Here is a 22,122-nt window from a genome sequence, read left to right as displayed (position 1 = left end):
CGACCATAAAATTGGCAGCTAATCTCCAAAAAATTAACGAGAGACATCCCTCAAAGTTTAGGCTGTTTTTATTTACAAATCCTTTCCATCTGCTCCACCTTCTAGCAAAATGCGAAATACCTAAAAATAAGTCGAACAGTTCCAGATTCATTCTTGTTTTTCAACTCTCAAAACATATAAAGCTTTCAATCTTTCTTATAATTCTTGATTAGAGCAATATACTAATGTCCTATATTTTTTTGCCGTTGATAATAATACAATTATGTGGCAAAAGTCATACTGAATAAATCTGTCATTTTTACATTCGTTCACAATACCACATTCAGACATACGATCGTTACATTCATCCATACCACTTGTGTTTGATAAGAAAACAAAGCATTCTTGTCAAAAATAGTTTTTTGAAAATATTGCTCACAGTTGACAAAGCAGAGACAGGCCAATAATTGTTAAGGGAGCATGGGTCATCTTTTTTTTAAATGGGGTGTACTTTAGCATTTTCAGGAGGGAGGGGAAAACTCCTGTTTGGAAAAACAGGTTTGCCAATATTGAGTCAGAGGGCTCACAATATGCTTGGCACATTTTTCAAAATCCACATGGACAATAAATTTAGATCGGTTGGTTTTTTGGCCGAGAGCTGCTGAATATTTTTTTCCAACTCTTCCTCAAGTATAGGTGCCAGTATCATAGGTTCTACTGGACTACGACTTCGCGTGTGAGTAACCTGGGACTCTGACGGTCGAGGACCTCGCCCACAAGCAACAGACACAAAAAATCTATTAAACTCATGGGCGATCTATTAAACTTCATCCTGCACCAAGGTATCTCCAATTTTAATTTTGATCTGTTTGTGAGCTTTATTTGTATTGTTAATAATGTCCCAAACAGTTTTGGAAACATTTTTAGAAGAAAGAATTTTTTTGAGACATCATATGATTTTGCGGCTTGGATCACTTTTCGGTAAATTCTTTTGTAGTTTCGGTAATAAATTTTGAAATTTTCATTTGAATATATATACATTTCGGAAAGGAATTTTAGTTTATCTCTTGAAACCAGTTTTCCTTTCGTGATCCAAGTATTTCTTGTCTTTTTTGGCATATTTTAATTGTTTTTGTAGGACAGCATAGATTTAGATGAAAATTTAGGCAGTTATTGAATGCCTGGAACTGCTGTTCTACTGTTTGGCTTGAATTTAGAAAATGCCATTGTTCTTTAAAAAGAGAGGCGTTTAGGAGAGCAACGTTGCTAGGCCTTATGTCCCTTATTGTTTTATTAATGTTGGGCTCCCTCTCGATATGTTGTCCTGTAATTATAGCCTCTCGGCCATAATGATCCACGATTGCTGTGTTGATCACGGACACTTCGACAATTGGGAGATTTGAAATGACATTGTCGATAGCAGATTGTGTTGCTGGCGTCACTCTCGTTGGAGTTTTGACCAGCAACTCCAAACCAAAGCATTGTAGCATATCGACAAAGCGTTTAGTCAACGGATGAGTTTGGTTCATCGCATCGATGTTAAAATCACCCATCAGAACGAAGTTCAGTTGCTGGGTAGTCAATTCTGTCAGCAATGCTTCAAATTTTGATATGAAAACATCTTCGTTCCCGTTGGGAGACCTATAAACGCCAACGACGATTAATTTTGACTTTTTGGTGTAAATTTTTACTGCAACTGCTTCAAAATCTTTTTCAACTGTTCCCTTGACTGGAAAAAGGTTGAACTTAAAATTTTTCTTCATAAAAATGGCCCTCTCCTTTGGAGAGTTGTCTACAGAATGCGTTGGCCAAAGTGAAATTTGGAATTTTGCAGAGGGCAATGTTCCTGTCGTTGAAACCGTTTTCGGTCACAACGAGGATATCTGTTTTTTCGTCTTCACAAATGAGTTGCAGTTCCTCCAGTTAGTTTCTCGCTGATTGGGCGTTTTGGTAAAGCAGTCGGACTGATTTTTTTGATTGAGAAATTTTGAAGTGGTTGTTTGTTGTGATGGAGAGGTCAATTTAGTCTGTTGTTGGCAAGTGGAGTCCCTAAAAAAAACGGTTTGAGGTGAAATATTATTAATTTTTGCGTCATGCAGCTGTGTTTGTGGAGGCGCAGGCTGGCCCGGACCTCCCGGTGTAGAAGGTAATCTGACCACCTCCGCGTACGTGAGTAGCTGGAGACCAGATGACCGCCGAGGGGCAAAACAGAATTCCCCGTGGGTAGCAGCAGGCGTCGGCAAGATGGGGGGTGAGACGGCTACTGCTGGGGCAGTCACTAGGAGTGGTGGTGGTGAACGCGTCTCAAGTCTTGTAGAGGCAGAACCCGAAAGTACGAGGCCGCCCACGATCATCCTCACCAGTAGTCTCTTGTCCCGCATTGAAAGATTCTGACCGTGTCTCGTGAAATACCTACGGCCGATGTCATTGAAGTTTATGACACGGATGTTGTGTCGAATTGCTAGTTCTTCAATGTAGGCATTCACGAACACGGTCTCATCGTGGATAGGGTGGTTTGGTTTCAGATAGTGACGGTGTGGAAGGGTGGTTATAACAATCTCGGTGTCTTTTGATCGGGACGTGATGTATGTCTCTAAGTTACGGTAGATATTTTGCTGCTTGCACACTGACAGGTCATTGGTGCCAGCGATCAACACCTCGCAGCGCGTTCCGGGTCGAGGAAATGTTTGGTCCTAGTTTAGAACGTCAAGCAGCTTTGCGCCTGGCAGGCACACGCCATCAACTGAGGTTCCAGGGGCGGTCAAGTCACTCACCAGTCCAGCGATGTGACGGGCGTGGCTGTCACCTCTGATAATTACTGATGTACGAGTAAAATGAGTGCTATGATTTAGAGAAGGTTGTCTGTTAATGGGGAGATTTGTTTTTTTTTTCTTATCTGTTTTTACATTTGAGATGTTTTGTTGGATTGGTGATTCGGTGGTATTTGTTTTTCATGTGATAAGATTTGGAATTTATTATGTATAGGTATTGGAAACGTTTGTTTATTACTTTTGTTGTTTTCATTTGAAATTTTAACTTTGGTCAATTTCTGTTCAGATTTAAAATTTGAAACCTTGCACGAAATCTTCTGATGCTTTAAGCACTGATTTTCTGCTTCTAGAACTTCTATGTGACGTGTTCAATTACTTCAGTTTACATGGATAAGCAATGTCACACTCTTATATTGAAATTTGACTAGCTCTGAATGTGTTAGTTGAAATCAGAGTTGTAAAAAATTGGAGATATATCTTAATTAAGCCAATCCCACCTTTACCAACATTTACCTTCTGTCATAACTTCTTAGAAATTAAGTAAGAGAAAATAAATTAAGTAAACAGTTCATCTAGTATTGTAATATTTTTTTTGTTGGTACCTTCATATGGTGTGGAAGATACCGTTGTAAAACATACTGTACAGCGGACTGTTTTTATTATTTACTCTGTGCTGTGTACTGCTATGAAGGAAACCATTTCCTAAAAAAAACAGGAAGTTTTCCTTCTGATGTTTTCAACACATGATTATTATTACCAGAGTGGACGATTTTTGAACGGTTTCGTCTGCTAGGGTTCTTTCTTTGAAGAAGTTGTCTGAGTCGAACTTCGATCATGGCTCTTGTTAGGCAAATTTCCTCTCTTCTATCCAAGGTAAATGTGAAGATTTTGTCAAACAATAACAAAGTTATTGCTTTATTTAGAAATTCATGGTTATAAGTAGATTAAATCTTTTGTTGTAGGTTCCGCAAAACTGTGTTGTATCCCCAGTGTCCTTCAGAGGTGTACATTTGTCATCATCAGTTGAATCTGCAGTAAGTATACCTACGTTACAATTTTCTTCTTAACATATATGTGTTAAGAGTGCGAATTTAGAAGTGATTCGTTTAAACATTTTGTTGTTAATGTGATTATATTAGGCTTAATGGGTATGCATACTTTCTCTCAAGGTAACCTATGCTACATTTCTGGGCTTTAGGAATTTTAAAAAAAATGTGTAGGCCTGTGTTATTTTTGTATTCTGTTTTATCTGTAAACCTAGATTCCATAAATAACCCTCAGTTTGACAACCAAAATATATCCACATGGCTAGCTTAACCTTATGAGCATCAACAATCCGTTTCTCTTGTCAATCTAATAACTTAAAAGTGAGCAGTTGATCCATAATAGTTATTACCAAACTCGGACATTAAAATTATATATTAAAAAGATTACAATTCCCTTAGAAGCTGGCAAAGAATTGATCATAGCAATAGTAGCTTATTTACACTAAATATTGGGACCTGCTGATAATATTAGCATGGGCAGAGTGCGATAATCAAACCCAATTTTTTATTGCTTATTATTATAATGGATACTTCATGTATTGATTAATAGAACTATTATCGTATTTAAAATACCAAATTAAAAAGTCATAGGTTTGAAATAGAAAGGATTAATTTAATATTACAATAATACAATATAAAAAATAATAAAAACACAAAACCATCAAAAAGAAATTTAGATGAAATATGTAATAGAAATACAGTAATCTTGATTAAATAAAAGAGAAAGCATAACATCAAAAGAAACATACTGAAACCTAGAAAAACAGAGGTTATTGTCTTTCAGTGATATTTTGGTTAGTTTACTAATGTAAAGAAACATTTTTATTTCAATGATTCATTTGTCAAATATAGGTCATGTTTACAATCTTAAAATGTGTTTATGTTGGTACAGATAACTTAAGCTAGGGTAGGGTATAATAAGCAGACCCGGTTTTTTTTATATCGAAGAATATAATCATCGATATCTAATATACACATCTCGAATCCTAGACTATCAATTGATATAAAAGTATCTATAGTCCTAAATAACAATCATATGTTTTAAATTAAAATATGAGTATGTAGGAATAAAGAAAAACTCATAAATAATAAAGAAATTACATAAATAATAAATGAACCAGAACAAGGTCAATCAAACAGGAAAACTCATAAATAATTATGAGCCACAATTCGTATGGGTTATATCATAATTATAGAATTGTATAATAGCATAAACTGATGAGTAAGTAAAATTTGGGTAACCTTATGGATGGAACGGCACATCACTAACCGCAAATGTCAAGATTCTGGGGTGAAGGGGTAATCTGATAGGTCTAATCTATTGCGGGAGATGACTGTTGGAGTTGGTGGGATTCGTTCCCTAAGAGTCAAAAGTTCTTGCTAGCCTAGACATAAGGGTGTGCCACCCCCTGCCTGCTTTGACTGGAGAGGTTTGTTCATAGCTGGCTTCCCCTTCTTCCGAGAGGACACAACTTATGATCAGTGCCCCTAAATTCTTCCTCATGGATCTCGAAGAAGGCAGCCCCTACCCCATCCTTACAATCCAGAATAACATGCCACTCCAGAAATAGCGCAAAGGTCCTTATAGGACTAGGTGCTATTTCCTAAACTTCTTGTCCTAAGAGAACAATTTAAACTACAAAGAAAATTTAACATGGTGGAAATTCTAATGTAATGAATAACTACCATTTCATTCCAAAAATAACAACAAATATACAGACAACAAATATTGCATTTTTACAAAACATGATTTGACAGATAAATTAGCAACATATAAAGTGTATAATGAAGATATAAACATAAAAAGAGAAAACAGTATTGTGTTTCAGTGCTCTAAAACTTTAAATGATTCTTTTTTAGTGTGTAAGTTTAGTAATGTTTTATAAAGATTCTAAATTTAGGTTGAGGGGTCCAATCCTCAACATGGGCTAAGGTATTTTTTTCAGTTTAAACATGACAAGTTATAACATCCTTAGAAAGGAGGAACCTGTAATGAACTTATTAGGTACTTTGCTAAAATTATAGAAGTGATTTAATTATTTTATTTTGTATATGTCTTGTTTCATTTTAGGTACTTTGGTGTTATCCATAGGCCACTATTTTTTAACAGTTTTTATTACCGGGGATCCAATAAACCTACATTGTTAGAAAGCACAGACTTTATTTGACTAACTGTGTGTTATATGTCATTATGACAATCAGTTCCTGTTTCCTGCCTCCCAAAAGAAAACATTGTTGACAAGAAGGAGGTGACTCTGTCCTTATATACTATTTGCTATTATACTCTAATTACATACATAATATAAATATAAAAAGTAAAATTTGACATTTACGAGCACTTCTGATCTGAATTTGAATTTAGGTACTATCTCAAGGGAAGTGTTTAGTTTTTGTTTACATCCTATGTGATCTGATATTGAAAAAGTAATGATTGGAAATGCCCCTGGCTCTCAGTGGTGCCTTTGGCCATTCCCTGTATTCAAACTTAGATTACGTGAACCCTTGTGAAGGTTATCTTTAACTTTGACACTACTAGTAACATATTTAATCTAAACCTGCTTATTCCTGTAATAACAAGAAGTAGATTGGGATAGAATGGCCTACTTCTTGCCGACATTGCTTCTTTTTGGGAGGCAGAAAACAAGAACCATTCGTAACTGTAATGACATGTAGTTTTCACAAATACATTTCAAAATTATTGAAAATTATTGTTTATATTAGGTTTTACTTGATAGTAGTCTGGTTGTATATATGACTGTAATCTGGGAAAGAATGGCTCAATGAGGTATAAGAGTGTCCATTTCTCTGTTATTTTCTTTAGACCATATGCAAAATTTCCATATCACAATGTCAAGGAAGCCAATAAATTTTAAGTACCTTTTGAGCAAACATTTACAGCCTTGTTCATTAAGGCTTCTGAGACCTGCTTATGTCTATATTTTCTTGATCAGGGCAATAAAGCAAACTCAATTATGGCATCAGAAATACCTTAGACTAGAAATAAATTACAGTGGCCAAAAGTGGTTGCTTTTTGATTGAAGTAGTCTTCTCAGACCTATGAATGTATATATTTTCTTGATTGAGAAAACAATAAATAAATAACTATGGTACAAGAAATATATTTTTTTACCAAAAATGCTTCTTCATGTGGAAACCGAAAATAAGTGTCAGCATGGATCACTTAATTTTGCAAATCCATTATGGGAAGAATGAATGAGTGTAGTCCTAGTGTATTTTTATTTACAAGTACTAGTAATAACCATGTGGTATTTTAAGATTCATTAAGGGTCATTCATGGAAGTAATTATGTTACTATTATTATTAGACTAAATCTAACTGTTTAATGTGTAAAAATACTATTTTAAATCAATTTTATATGTTCCTCTATTTATTCAAATCAATTTTAAATTATAATATATAATAATATTATAATATGTCCTAAATCCTATTATACAATTGATTGGTGTGTCCTCAAATTTTCGGATCCAACTTAATAAAGTTTAGATAGAAATTCCCCCTAGACCTTTATAGCTTAAACACTTTAATCACCAAACATCATTTGTAAAATATTGAACAATCATAATTTAGTAAAAGTATGCAAATCAAATCCAAATTAAATGATACAGCTGGCATGACAATGTCCTTGTCGTGTGTTTGCAATGTAGCCTATTAAACCATAGGCAATAAAGCATATTAATTTGAAACACAGCTTAATGTGATACACTAGTCTCCCAAATGGGACTTTTTATAACCACCAGATAAAAAGTTTAATCCCCAGTTATTGATAATGGAAATTGTCACTATCTAAAATTATCTAAGGATAGTAGTGTCCATTTGTCCAGTCGTGCTTGAAACAAAACTTTCTCATCCCCTTTTTTCAATGCAGGGTGTCATGCATTCCACATTCAGCCAGGCTGGTCAAGGATTACTTGCTTGAATTAGGTAATATTCAATAATATAACTAATATTAACAATCATTGGTAAACCTTTTCAGGTGCCACAGACTGAAGGTAGAACAAAGTGTACTCTTGTGCCTGGAGATGGTGTGGGCCCTGAGTTGGTCTACTCTGTCCAAGAGGTGTTTAAGGTAAGCTAACTGTTGTGCGTAAGCTGTAATACATGGTCATGGTATTTATATTGATCACGGGTCATAAAATATTTCAATTTAGTGATTAAAAATTATATAATTATAATAATGAGTTACAATATAAGTTTTGTCAATCAACCTGTTATAATTTCTTTGAGTCATAATACTGCACAACTTTTAAGGTAAAGGTTTTTAAGTAACAGTGTAACATTGTCATTTATAAATATGCACATAAATAGTTCAAACTAACAAAACTTATTCATTTGAGTATAATTAAGTATTTTATACATACTTATTTTTTCCAGTAAATGTATTTTGACATTATGTATTAATACATTAATAATTCTAGTAAACCTGTTTGATAGGAGATATACACAAATTCTTTTAAAGTGTACTCTCACCTTCAAATTTAATGTTCTAGAAAAAAGACAATTCTTTCACTACATTGTCAGTGTAATTTATTTAGTTTTGAACCCCAAACCTAGATTTTTAATAATTTCCCATTTCTGCACTCATAGGCTGCTGGAGTGCCTGTTGACTGGGAGATGTTCTTCTTGTCTGAAGTCAACCGACCTCTCAGTGCTCCACTCGAAGATGTTGCCAACTCAATTCAACGTAATGGTATTTGTTTGAAGGTAAGTTTGTTGGAGAGATATGAAGTTAAATTTATTGTTCATTGAAAATTAATACATTAATGTATACTGTAAATCTAACTGCAATCAAAAGCAGTATGGGCAGTGGGTGTATCGTTTTCAGATGGATGTTATTAGTTCAGAAATTACTTTTAGTGTATAATTTTTTTTAATTATGTGTGCATTTATGTACATTTGCATCTTGATACCAAAAACATGTGTAAAATTAAAATCAAACATATAATGGATTTAATATAATACCTATTAAAATTGTACCAAATAAAAATGTGACAAGAATTATTAGCTTTGCAGTTTTCTTAACTTTACGGTAAATGTGGTCAATTCAATAGTTCGTGAGATATTATTTACTGTGTAAATTTATGTGATGTAGAAATTGCAATGTTAAATATTTTCAAATTTAATAAGAGTTTATTTCAAATAAATTGGGACTATCACTTAATGTATCCTTATAATCCAAAATAAACACTTTTATGGTTTACTTCAAACTCCTTTCAAGTGTAGTGGAACTAGTTATAAATATAAAGTGTTAGTGTTTACAGGAGTTGTGTTGTTTGTACAGGGTATTCTAGCCACACCAGACTACAGCCATACTGGTGAGCTAGAGACACTGAACATGAAGCTACGTAGAGCTCTGGATCTTTACGCTAATGTTGTCCATGTCAAGTCCTTGCCTGGTATCAAGCTGCGACACAAGGACATTGACTGTGTAGTCATCCGAGAGCAGACAGAGGGCGAGTACTCGGCCTTGGAACATGAGAGTGTTCATGTGAGTAACGTAAAGTACAGTTAGCCGTGTAATGACTGTGTAGTCATCCGAGAGCAGACAGAGGGCGAGTACTTGGCCTTGGAACATGAGAGTGTCCATGTGAGTCACGTAAAGTACAGTTAGCCATGTAATGACTGTAGTAATCCAAGAGCAGACAGAGGGCGAGTACTTGGCCTTGGAACATGAGAGTGTTCATGTGAGTAACGTAAGCCGTGTAATTGGCGCATGAGTACATGAGCAGTGAATGTCTTCTCACTAAACCAAGACTTGAATATAAGATTTTTACTTTATCTTAAACTGAGGTAATCTTTTCTCTCATTCTGTTTATTAAAGTACCCACTTAAGATAAAAGTGATCTATTCAAGATAGTTTGGTTTACATTCAATAAATTACAAACAAACAACTACTCTGCAAGTTTTTGTAAATTTAGTACATATTATTTTTAATAATTGTATCTTTTTGTCTTATTTTAGATAAGGCTTAAGAATGCATTCTCCATACCATTGTCTTGCCCTGTGTCGTTCTAAGACTATAACTTTTTCAGAATAAATTAATCAATAGTTTCAAAATGTTAAGACTGATATTCATTTGTTATATTACATAGCTATTAAAATAAGCTAAAATTACTCAACCTATTTTTCTTTAAGCTATTAATACATGTTTTCAATAACTGGAAGCCTATTTTCCAATTTTACTGAACAAAAATGTATATATTATATTTTGTATTTCATAATTATTGTAAGGGCTGTTTTATTGTTTTTTACACAACAACCAACCGTTGTTTTCAAAACACATTTATTTTTAGCACTACAACATTTTTTTATATTTTTCTATATAGAGGCAATTTAGGTATTTATTATACCTTAAAAACTAAGTACTGAAAAACCTCTTAAAAGAAATTTCCTGCCTACTCTGATTACTATACTAGTTCATGGCCATTTTCACTTTATTATTATTGAAGGGCTTCCCATCAAACTGATGTTTCATGTGATGAAAATGTTTAAAGGACCAAGGTCAGAGTTATATAATAGGAAATCCAAAATTTCCCAGCGAAAAGAGTTGGATCACTTCCTGAAGCTGAATAACAGTGTTGGAGGATGCATCGTCTTTTGTTCTGAATCACTCAATGGATCTTAGTTAATCTTGTGTTAGTTAAGTTGTGTTGTGTGGCTTCAACTTGACAGGAGTGGTTATGTGCCGCCATTCTATAGGATGGGTTGTCAGTTCAAAGGTTATAAGGGAAACCATGTTTCATCTCCTGTGACAATTAATATACCCATCCCTTTTTTTGTCGCAACAAGTCAGAAATGTCAAGAAACTATGTAGTTGTATTTCTCTATACAGTCTCCAGAGGCCAAGATCAGTCAAATACATTTAGATCCTTTCCCATGTGCTTACACAGTTTGAATGGAAGATTAAGATTGTAATCCAGTTCACATTTCTTAGATTTGATGTCAATTTACTCGACCGCTATCTTAGCACCTCCTACTGCCTTTTCTTCATCTGTTGGTTTTAAATCTGCCTCCCCAATGAATGAATTGTTAGCCAAACAACTCCTGTGCCATGCATTCCTTAGACACAAGTCGCTGACATCTGTATTGTGTGATATGATTCCAGACAGACTAGTCTAGATAGAACCTGTCTTGCAAGGCCTGCAACCACCCCTGTCAGTGTGCTGAGTGAGGACCAAACAAACTCCATAGTGCCAATTTCAGGGTATTAGCTTGGATCCAGGGTAATAGCTTTGCTTATAAAAAGTAGAGTCACCTCAGGCTAGCTGCCAAAGCAGGACCAAACCACCTGATGGTTTGTATCATCCCATTAGTCATGAATGGTAGTGCCATCCCTTGGAGCCCATTCACTAGATACAGGATTGCAAGTAGCACATGTTTATCCACAAAGGATGCCAGGGTGTAGTAACTTGCAGCACTTGCTTGAACTACAAGAGTATATGAGAAAATAGTCCTTTTATACAGGGTGTTTATAACCTCTGTGGTAATATTTTGGAATTTGTTCTTCGAGTCAAGACAAACAAAAAATGTAACATAAACGTAGGTCAGAAGTTTACTCTCTGTCTGTCTGCATGTGATTTTTAGATTTGATTTTGTATTTAAAAACTCTGTAAAGATAAAACTATTCAAATTTGGTTGAATGTTTTAAAGCTTAATATTGTAAAATTTAATAAGACTAATTTTTAAGAGTAATAACAGTTGCTAAATTTAAGAACAAACATTTTAACACATAGGTCATAAGAGTCTTATTACAAAATATGTAGATGTAAGCTGTTGTAAATTTGTTAAACTTCAATTATTTGCATCATTAACTGTGCATTGCAAAAGTTAAGGTTCCATTTACATTATTTCTTGAATGATTCTTACGATCTAAGTGTCAAAATGTTTGTATTTAAATTCAGTAACTATTATTTTTTTAGTTCTTTATTATATTGAACTTTGAAAAGTTTAACTATCCCAAAGTAAAGTTTAAAAATTTTACTAAATTTAAAGTGTTGCATTCACATTGACTTAAATTGTATCATCATTACGACAAAATTTTGGCATAGTTATAAAAATATTATTTGCTAAAAATATGTTTTGTGTTGTAATTTTCTTTATAATTTCACAAAAATAAATTTCCCTTAGGGTGTTGTGGAGTGTCTTAAGATTGTAACGGCCAACAAATCTGCTAGAATCGCCAAGTTTGCATTTGATTACGCAACAAAGAACAATCGCAAGAGGGTAACAGCTGTTCACAAGGCCAACATCATGAAGCTTGGTGATGGTCTCTTTTTGAGGAGCTGTCAAGAGGTACGCAGTAGTGTAGTAGACAGTATATTTTACAACACAGTATTAATGGTTAAATGAAAACTTTTGAATCTTAGTCGAATCTGAAATCTTAAAAATATAAATTCCTGATTCTTATATAGAATTTTTATATGAGTTTTTAAATCTTAATTTTAATTTGAATAAAATCATTACCAGATATTCTGAGTACTTTAGAGATCAACTGATGGCACAAAAATCAACCAAGAATAACATCCTGGTTAAATAAAACACATAAGTTCAGAGAGCTGCCTTTACTATAAGAAATAAAAAGGGAGTTATCATCTACTTTCACAAAATAGCCAATCACGTTGCAGAGTCAGATCAGACTTTAATCTTTGCACTCTTTTCTTTAAGTTTCATGTATTGAAATATTTGGTATGATGTGATTTAATAATTGGAATGCAATAAATCGAAAAAAAACTGGAATGGATTAATAACAGGATTTTATTAATTTGAATGATTATTTAACAAGTGTTGTTATACATTTGAAACTTATTAATGCATAAAAACAAAAACTGTATTTGGTCCAAAAGACTAGAAAAATATACATACTGAACATAAATTTTCATTAATATTATTTTTAAACAGAAATAAATTAGTAGTAGTAAATATTTTAAATCAGTGACTTTAATAAGTGAATAATACACAGGAATCCGATACCTCATAGCATTGAGAGGGAGAACTAACACGACTTTTTTTAAATTTTGCATCAGTCCTGATATGTACAATGTGATACTCTACACAGTTGTCTACAAACTGTTAAACTTTATTACATTTATCGCTTAATAACTGTTGTGAAATAACCGTTGAGTCCTTTTGCCCCATAGAAAATTGTGTACTTAAGTGGATGTAATGCCTATTTTAGCAGTTACATAATAAATCTTTCTTTTCTTTTATGAATTGATGAGTGTTCTCATTGTGTTTACAGATTGCTAAACTCTACCCCAAGATAGAGTTTGAGACAATGATTGTAGACAATTGCACCATGCAGATGGTGTCCAATCCGCACCAGTTTGATGTCATGGTTATGCCTAACCTCTACGGAAACATTCTCGACAACTTAGCATCTGGACTGGTGGGAGGGGCTGGAGTTGTAGCTGGTGCTTCATACAGTCCTGAGTGTGTCGTCTTTGAACCTGTGAGTTGCTGGATGTTTATATGATAAATTATTCACAACATTCTTTAAAAGTACTGTATTGTTTAAGCTTTTTGTTATTGACATTGTTTCCCAACAAAATAACAATTTATTGGTGTTCTTTTTTATTTATTGGTGGTAAACATTTTTCATTTATTGGGAGTGTTTGATCATATATTAAGCATATTGGTGTTCTGTTAAGAAGCTCCTTTGTGTGCTTGTAGCTTTTTTTTAAAGCTATAACATACTGTCAGTAATAGCAACCAGTACATATGTTTAAAAGAGGATAATATTTCTGAGAAGTTCATTAGTCAACTACCATTAATCTTCTCGAATTGTGATTGTGTGAGTAGAGAATTCCTGTAGTTACTCTTACGCTTAATGGTATGTGATCGAGTCACTCTATAAAATCAAGCCAAAAATCTTATATTGAATCGTAAAATCAACTTGGGAGGATAAAGAATATGGCAGAATGCAGTAATGAACAATTCTGTCCAAATATTACCAAGAAATACTGTTGAAAATTGTGCTCACGTACTGAGTATGCTTATTGTTTGTTCAATATCAACATGGGTACTTCATCTGTCAGTATCTTCGAAGTAAAGTCAAGGCTCTGCTATTTTTCATAAAACCAAGTACAAAAATCTCACTCTGGTCCACTTTTTCTGTATGGTCGAGGTGGCAGTCATCAGATTTTAGAAGTTTTGTATGGTAATGTGTGCAAAGAACTCTTCTTGACCTTGTCACTCAGTTACAGGCTTTTCAGTGCTACAGGAACTTATCAGACCTCTTATATTGAACCACATCTTATCGATATTGCAATGCCATTAAACCAGTTTCCTATACTGGTTTATTATTACAGGTCAATGTAAAACAGTAATATCATAAAATACTGTTATTAAATACTGTTACTAAAAGCACTGTTATTATTAACTGTTATTACTAAACTAGTAATAAATAAATCAAATAATTTTTTGAATACAGATGGAAATAGACCTGTACAAATCTTGTATTTGACCACAAAAATATAAATTTTTTTGGAAAAAAACCAAAGAAATTGTTGAAGAGATGGTTCAATACAAAACCTAATTGATCAAAGTTGAATCATTAGCAATGTTAAAGTCTAATCAGATCTAAAATCTTTATTTTTAAATTGTATTGTTTGATTGATCTGTAATAGTGAAAGACAGAGTGACCATGCACTTGTAATTTAATATCTTTTATGTATTATAATAATAATTACTACTACTCCTACTATTAAGTAAAAGGCCAGTATGCTCGATGGCGGTTTAAAAATAATCTTCCTACTTCACAAAAGACAATTTTTCTCTAATTTATGTTCTTTTTAATGATCTTGATGAATATTTATTCAAATAAATTATTCTAATAATTTCTGGCACGGTTTTTCCAAATCAGACTGGACTCAAATAAATAACCAAAACTACTCCTAAGAGCCATACACCTTAAAAATAAAAAAATTCCCACATACCAAAACCAATTTTTTTAAATAATTCTTATAACATAAGAGGTAAAAAAACGACAAAATATATTTTTTTCACTCTTTATTGTTAGTTTACAGCCAAAAAATGGTAAAATCATAATTTCACTGAAAAAATTTAATTTTTACATTCTATGTGTTCATATATAAAATTAACAATAGTTGAACACAATTATTGTAATATTTTACAAAAAACAAGCATATAGTAATTTTTATTTAGAGAAAATATAAAGAATATAGTAAAAATGTATATATACAAATTAAATAAAAGCAATGAAACTAAAAAAAAAAAAACTTGACAATAAAGCCCTACATCACGATAATAATACATAAACTACACTGTACATTGATTAAAAATATTGATTAACATCAAAATTGAAAAGATAAATACGCGGATTGAAAATGGAAGGACGAATAAACATCTAACCTCACGGAAGCTACAGGCAGACTGAGCGCGCGTCAGAAGACGTCGTTGGCTCTGCGGGAGACTATGAACATCCGGCCACCTGCTATTTTGTCGATCGAACAAGAGCCGTGCGTGGCCTTCAAAATAGACACGAACGGTTGTCCCTTGTTTAAATAAACCTTGTTTAACAGTTTTTACTAAGTTTGATACCCAGAAATGCTTTTAAATAATATTTAAAAAAACAAATTGATTTTGCGTCAGTGGACGTCGTTGGCTTTTAGCACTAGTTTAGGCATGACATCTAGTAACGTCATTGGCTCGGAAAGGGCTATAGCTTATATTTTAAAAACTAGCTTCAGCTCACAAAGGATCTTTGTTTTGGAGAATAATCATACAGAAAAAGCTGTACTTTAATCCGAAAAATCCATTTGAATGTCTTTATGGTGAACTTGGGTTCATCTTGTAGTCAATTTTTAGACTCACTGCATCATTGTACCACCTACAAAAGTCTTATTCAAAAACTGTACTTGACTTGAACGAAAAATAGTATTCCACCAGCCTTAATTTACAGTTCTTATAATTATTTTTAAATGAGTTGCGTTCCAATTGAGCAAGTTAAAATGATAAATGCTTTGTGATTTAAATACTCATACAATATTCATCAATCGTTTTCTTCTGTCTTTTGGTAGCCAGTTTGTAATCACTGAGTAGTAATAAAATTAAACTATTACATTATTTCTGTTTAATTTTTTGTGGAATTTGATGTGTATTAAGTAATGTAAAAAGCTAATATTAAATTAAATTACTAAATTTGAATCATATAATTGAGAAAATGTTATTGAATTGTGAAGGGCGCACGACACACATATTCTGAGGCTGTTGGCAAGAATGTTGCTAACCCGACGGCCATGATGCTGTGTGCTGCTAAGATGTTGACCCACGTGAACTTGCATCATTATGCAGGCATGCTTAGAGGAGCTATTGCTAAAGTGCTGAAAGACGGAAAGGTAAGAAGAATTTTGTTATAGTATAACAAATTCCATAAGTGTAAAGCTTTTCTAGAAATATTCCATAGTTGTAATCATATAAAATACTAAATAAGAAATTATGACTTTTGTGAGGTTTTTTTGTTTGAAAAGAAAACAATAAATTAAAGTTTCTCCAACTTGACATCCCAGTAAATCCAGGCATATATAAATAAGACTGATATGAAAAAAGAGTTTTGTGAATAAGGACCTTGTAACTGAGATTGGCTTGGTTCTTGCCTTGCTTCATCTAATGGGGAGTCTTCCAGCTTGTTCAGGGCTGTAGAGGGATCCTCAGAAGATTGGTGAATCATCACTGCCATCGGGGTAGGAAAAAGTTTATAGAGGAACCATCACGAGAACAAAGGGGTAAGCGACTTCCGCCGGATAAGGTCACCTATGAAGGAAGCTACGATACACACACTAACGAATACGAGAAACAGGGCATTGAGACACAAGACGACGAAAGGGCTATAGTGTTTCTTAAGATAAAGATAAAGAGATTACTCTATTCTATGATAACTCCCAAAATCTACAACTTTTAACACATTTCTGGTGCGAAAACGCATCTTTAGATATCATGTGCGGAGGGCACAAACACGTTGCTGCAAGCGCACTTGTTTCCTCCTAATTTTTTAGCTTACCTGATTAGTTTATTGTCAATTCGAGGTCACAACAGTGAAAGTTATAGGTTACCTTACTCAAATGTTTTGTTTTTGTTTCATGTGATTTGAAGTGTTTAACATGACTAAGATCCCAATATTTTCATAACTCTGATCATTTAAATATCACTAAAATCAATAAGTTCTTTAAGACTCTCAATCTGATGAGTGTAGTAGTGACGATAGTTTTAGGCCGATTGAAAATGAATCGAGTGATGAAGATGTTTGATTCCACCCTTGAGAACAGTTCTGTCCTTGATATAACTTCAGCCAAGGCCAGTAATGTATCCCCTGCTGCCAATGATAACAATATTGCTATACCTGGTCCTAGCCAGGTGAACATTCTACTCTCAGCTAACCCAACTTCAGGGAAAAAAAACATCCTCACCCTGTTTTGCAATGGAGTGAATTGGTCCAATTAAAACTTTTAATAAACCCAACAGGTTTATTAAGAATTCCTCCACCACATAATACAACAATAGATTGGTTTATACTTATTATTAATGATGTGTTTCTCTAAGTATTGTGAAAGAAACTAATATTTGCACAGTCAAGGTGTCCTTATTTAAGCAAACCAAATAAAAGTCAAAAAATATCTCAGTGGAAAAATCTGACTTTGGAGGAATTTAATATATTCCTTGGTCTTTTGTTCCATACTGGAATTATCAGTTTGCCACTACTACAACATTATTGGAGTACAGAAAAGTTATTCAAAACATTTATTGTGAGTACATGTCAAGAAACTGATTTTTGTTAATTTTAAGATGTTTACATGTTGTTTGCTGCGATGAAAACTATGATCGTTTTCATAAAATAAAACCTTTTTTGGTCCATTTCAGCACCAAATGTTGTATGTATACTCAACCAGTAAAGAGTTATTTTTGATGAGTCTATGGTTCTGTTTAGACATACAGTAAGTTTAAATAGTACTTTAAGAATGAACAACATTGTTATGGAGTAAAGCTAATTACCAAATGGACTGCTAATGAAGTTCGTCATGTATGCAGGCGCCATGTACATTTTGTCTGAAAGACATACCGAGAAAGTAGTATTACACCTGATGAAACTATGGCTCAGAAAGGGACATTAAATTTTTCTGACAATTTCTACAAAAGCATTTCTCTGATAAAATTGTGTACAGAGAAAAAAAACCTACTTAACAGGAACACTACGATTAGACAGAGTGAGAGTATCAAAGATCTGGTAACTACAAAGCCTAAGAAAGGTGAAACTGTGGCAAAATACCTGATGTTATAATGGTAGGAAAGAGGAAGGTAACCAATACAAAAATTACAACATATAATAATTATATATAAGTGAAAGCCATAGGAAGGAACCATGTGAGCGGAAGACTGTGTGATGATACAAAAAGCTGCTGATCCAAATTTAACAAATAGGTATCCTCAATGCTTTTATTTTGTATAGGAAGTTTGTTACTGGCAAGAAAATGACAATGCTGTACTTTAGATTGGACTTCGTGAAAAACCTTCTAGGGCCTAACAAAGAACTTCAACATGAAGAGTTAGAAAACGAAGGGAAAGTAAAGCACTTACCTACAAAGCTGCCTTTGAATGAAAAAGACATCAGACCAAGAAAAAGTGTTCTTGTAATGGACAAAGAATGGATACAATATACCAGTGCAAAACATGTCAGAAACACCAGCTTTGTGTCTTCATGACTTTTATGGGTTATCAAGCCTAGAAGAAAATTTCTGCATATAGTGTAAATATGTGTGATGAATTTATTATTGTTTCCATTCAGAGATGTAAATATATAGTAAGTGAAACAAATTCCATTTGTATTATTATTCTAAAATCAGGTGTTATTTTTCACTTAAAGCTTCTGGATGCGTTATTGCATCTTCAGCACGTAGCATCAATATATAATGACTTTTATGAGTAAATTTTTTTTTAAAGGCAAATTTCATAAAAAGTTTATTTTTGTACCTAAGACAAATATTTTTGAGTGTCTATACTTCAACAAGTAAAATTTTTCTGTTCAGCACAGTTTAACTCAGGTAAAATTGGTCAGCAGTGAGTGTGTTGAAGAAGCAGTCTAACAGTAGAAGGTTCGTAAGCTCAAACTGTTCAAGAAGTATGGCATTTGTGTTGGAAATATGGTATTATTTCTCCTACTAGCCTAGTCTTGAAAGGAATATTTTATTCTGTGATTAAATGAATTTGACTGCTTTTACAACTTTATGTTTTTATAACTTTTACAGGTGAGGACAAAGGATTTGGGAGGCCAAAATACCACAAACGAATACACTTATGCCATCATCGCCAACCTTGGGAAATAGAATTTACCTATGAAAGCGTTGTTGTTTACTTATTTTTAAAAAGCAGTCTCAAGTACTCTGAAAAAAAACTTACTTTGTATTCCTATTAAATTATTTTAGAATATGATATAGAGCCTTGATTTGTTGTGTCATTACAGTTCCAGCCAGCTTAAAAGTACGCTACATAAAATTGTGTAGCATGAAAGAATATTGAACTCTTAAATTATAAGATTTAAAATGGATGGTCTGTTTTTGAGTAGTACTATAATATGTATAATTCTGGATATCAAAACATACATTTGCTTGAATGTGTGTATGGATATTCCATACATAATCTCGAAATCTTGTTCATTCACTCAGAAATTCTACCAGTTTCAAATTTTAAATTATTTTACTAAAGATCGAACATATCTTAACCAATAATATTAGATCTTTAAAGATGCCAGTGTCTACTGGTTTTAAACGTAGTGTATTTTTAACAATATATTACAATAAAATGCTATACACCATCCCTTGGAATTGTTAAATACTCATAGTTTAGCAGCAAAATAAAATATTTTAAAACTTTTGAAAATTAAATATTAGCCCAGAAATAATAGGCTATGTTTGTTCTAATGTCTGTTCATAGACGAATAGATCCTAGCTGGTGGTAAACTAAGCTATAGGTTTAAATGTAACAATTTTATTTGTATTTTAAATTACTAAGTACTATGCCATTTTATTACTTAGTTATAATTCAATTTTAACGTTAAAAATGTTGTGCTACTTAATATTCCTTTATGTTAATTGTTTTTAATATAGACCTACTAAATTGGTATTTTAAGTACTAGTCATCACACATTGTATGCAGTATTTTTACATTGTAAATAGATTGTAACGCATTGTTGTTAGAAACTGTTTTTAATATTGTTTAAAAACTATGTCACTTGGTGTCCTGTCATTATATGATTATACAATCATACATGTTGACATTAAAGACAATAAATTCTTAAAACTTATGCTGTCTATATATTTATGCACATTTACACTTGTATAAGTATTCCATTTTAGCTCACATGAGTTCCAATATTGGGTCAGGGAGCAGGAAAGAAAGTTGCCGGCAACTTGTGAAGTTCTCTAGTTTATATGAGATAATAATCCTAAATACCTGTATTCATTAAGCTTCAAAAACATTGCACACAATTAACAAATTTCATAAAATTCTTATAAAACTTTATTTGGAAAGCAAACATTATCTTTATACTTGAAATAAACAATTAATTAAGTAAGTAATACAAATTCCTATAATTAATTTTCGACATTATCTAAATCAACTATCAAAAGAGCTTATGATTTGTATATTCAACATTTTTTGGAAATATGATGGAAAATTATATTTTTAAAGAAAATAATTGCCATAAAACCAATGGCCTAAACGCATAACTAGCTGTCCCCAGTTACAAGCAAAGGAATATTAAAATCTTTAGATCGAGTTTTAAAGCATTTAGGAGAATTTATCACAGGATTATAATGTGTTATACTCCTGTGTTATAAAGCCAAATAATGCCAATTAGTGTGCTAATTGGCATTATTTGGCTTTGAGCATTTTTTAATTAGTATGACTTGAATTACTCCTTTAGTGGATGATTAAGATAGGTCTGATTTGTACAACTCAGAAATAATTTATTCTTAGTAATTTTTTTTTGTTAATGGGCAATGTCTTTGGAGTAATACAATTTTAACAGAGTACAATGAAAGTTTATACGTACATCAGTCCAATATCTGCAATAGTGCTAATAGTCTACTAGCTGCAACTGCCGTCCCACTCCTCTTAACGCACCCAACCCACAATTCCCCTCAAAGCACTCCATGCACAAACCATTTCACATTATTTTAATAATCTATCTGTACACATATTTTAACCTACCTATGCAAGGACCAAGAGTCTTAAATTTGGACCGTAGTTCAGAACTGGATAACAGTGCAATAATGTACAATTTATTTACTCATTTGCATATTAAACGTACTTATACAAGTACATATTCCTTTAAAACAGAATGAATACCTTTAATAATAAACGTGATAACTATCATTGTCAGTGTTAATTAACTTGAGAGGGTTGAAATTTGGTTTGAAACTCCCAATCTCTATATATCTTAATTGATAATTTCAACATCAGTCCATTAGGAATCACTTTCTGAGCCAGGATGTTGTCTCCACTGTGGAACGAAAGTGAAGCTTCTCACCCTGACCTGAAGTCTGGCGAGCATTTAATCTAGTTTTAAAGATATTAATACACATCCAAACACTTATTTAGTTTTTCTCGTCAAATTTATAATTTTTAACAATTAAGTTTTTTTTGTTTTAGTATTTCATGTTATTAAGCATTAAAAATATAAAAGGATAGCAATGGTTCATATTAGTACTGGACTACTTACTCCAGATGCTGACATCGACTACAAATTTGTTATAGCACATTTTTTCTCTTTATTTTTCAGTACTCTGACTAATACAGTATGAATTCAAATGTTTCAGTCTAATGTTTTTCATTTCTTCCCAGTCTCTAGCTTGTACAGCCAGGGTATTCCAATTGGTTTTTTTTTAGCATTTATGTGTTTGGACCTTCAGCTGCAGTGTTCTGCCTCTTGTTTAGTTTATTACAGTTGGTGACTTGTGTGATACAATTTTTATTATTTTGAAAATTAACGTTTTTTTTTACTTGCACGGTAATAACATTGGAGATAATGAACACAATAAGTGAAGCCAAATTTATTGAAGCAGGTAACAATAAGCCCTGGAATTGTTCCTTCAAGAATTTTTTGAAACACAAATTTCAATGCTTACTATATTGTAATAAATAATTCATACACACATTATCTACATTTTATAGCATAGTTGTTAGTCATTTATTGTTATTTCTTTATTTTTTTATAACAAAATAAACAACACTTTTACTGTAGTTATATTTCTTTGAACACAATGATCGTGGCGGACTCCTTATGAGACAGTGAGAGT

The 22,122-nt window shown here is 32.8% G+C and overlaps 1 protein-coding gene across 1 annotated transcript; it reads left to right on the top strand.

The window, feature by feature from the left end:
* Positions 1 to 3,468: 3,468 nt before the first annotated feature.
* Positions 3,469 to 20,126, top strand: LOC124359152 (isocitrate dehydrogenase [NAD] subunit beta, mitochondrial). Its single transcript, XM_046811646.1, has 9 exons — positions 3,469 to 3,623; positions 3,713 to 3,784; positions 7,791 to 7,883; positions 8,402 to 8,518; positions 9,096 to 9,302; positions 11,942 to 12,106; positions 13,053 to 13,262; positions 16,015 to 16,170; positions 19,072 to 20,126. Exons 1-9 carry the CDS (start codon positions 3,585 to 3,587, stop codon positions 19,147 to 19,149), a joined length of 1,137 nt encoding a protein of 378 aa, XP_046667602.1. The 5' UTR covers positions 3,469 to 3,584; the 3' UTR covers positions 19,150 to 20,126.
* Positions 20,127 to 22,122: the final 1,996 nt, after the last annotated feature.

This window comes from Homalodisca vitripennis, chromosome 4, assembly GCF_021130785.1.
Source record: "Homalodisca vitripennis isolate AUS2020 chromosome 4, UT_GWSS_2.1, whole genome shotgun sequence".
Lineage (NCBI taxonomy): Eukaryota > Metazoa > Arthropoda > Insecta > Hemiptera > Cicadellidae > Homalodisca > Homalodisca vitripennis.
The sequence above is the reverse complement of the archived record's forward strand: the minus strand, read 5'-3'. Positions and strand labels throughout refer to the sequence as shown.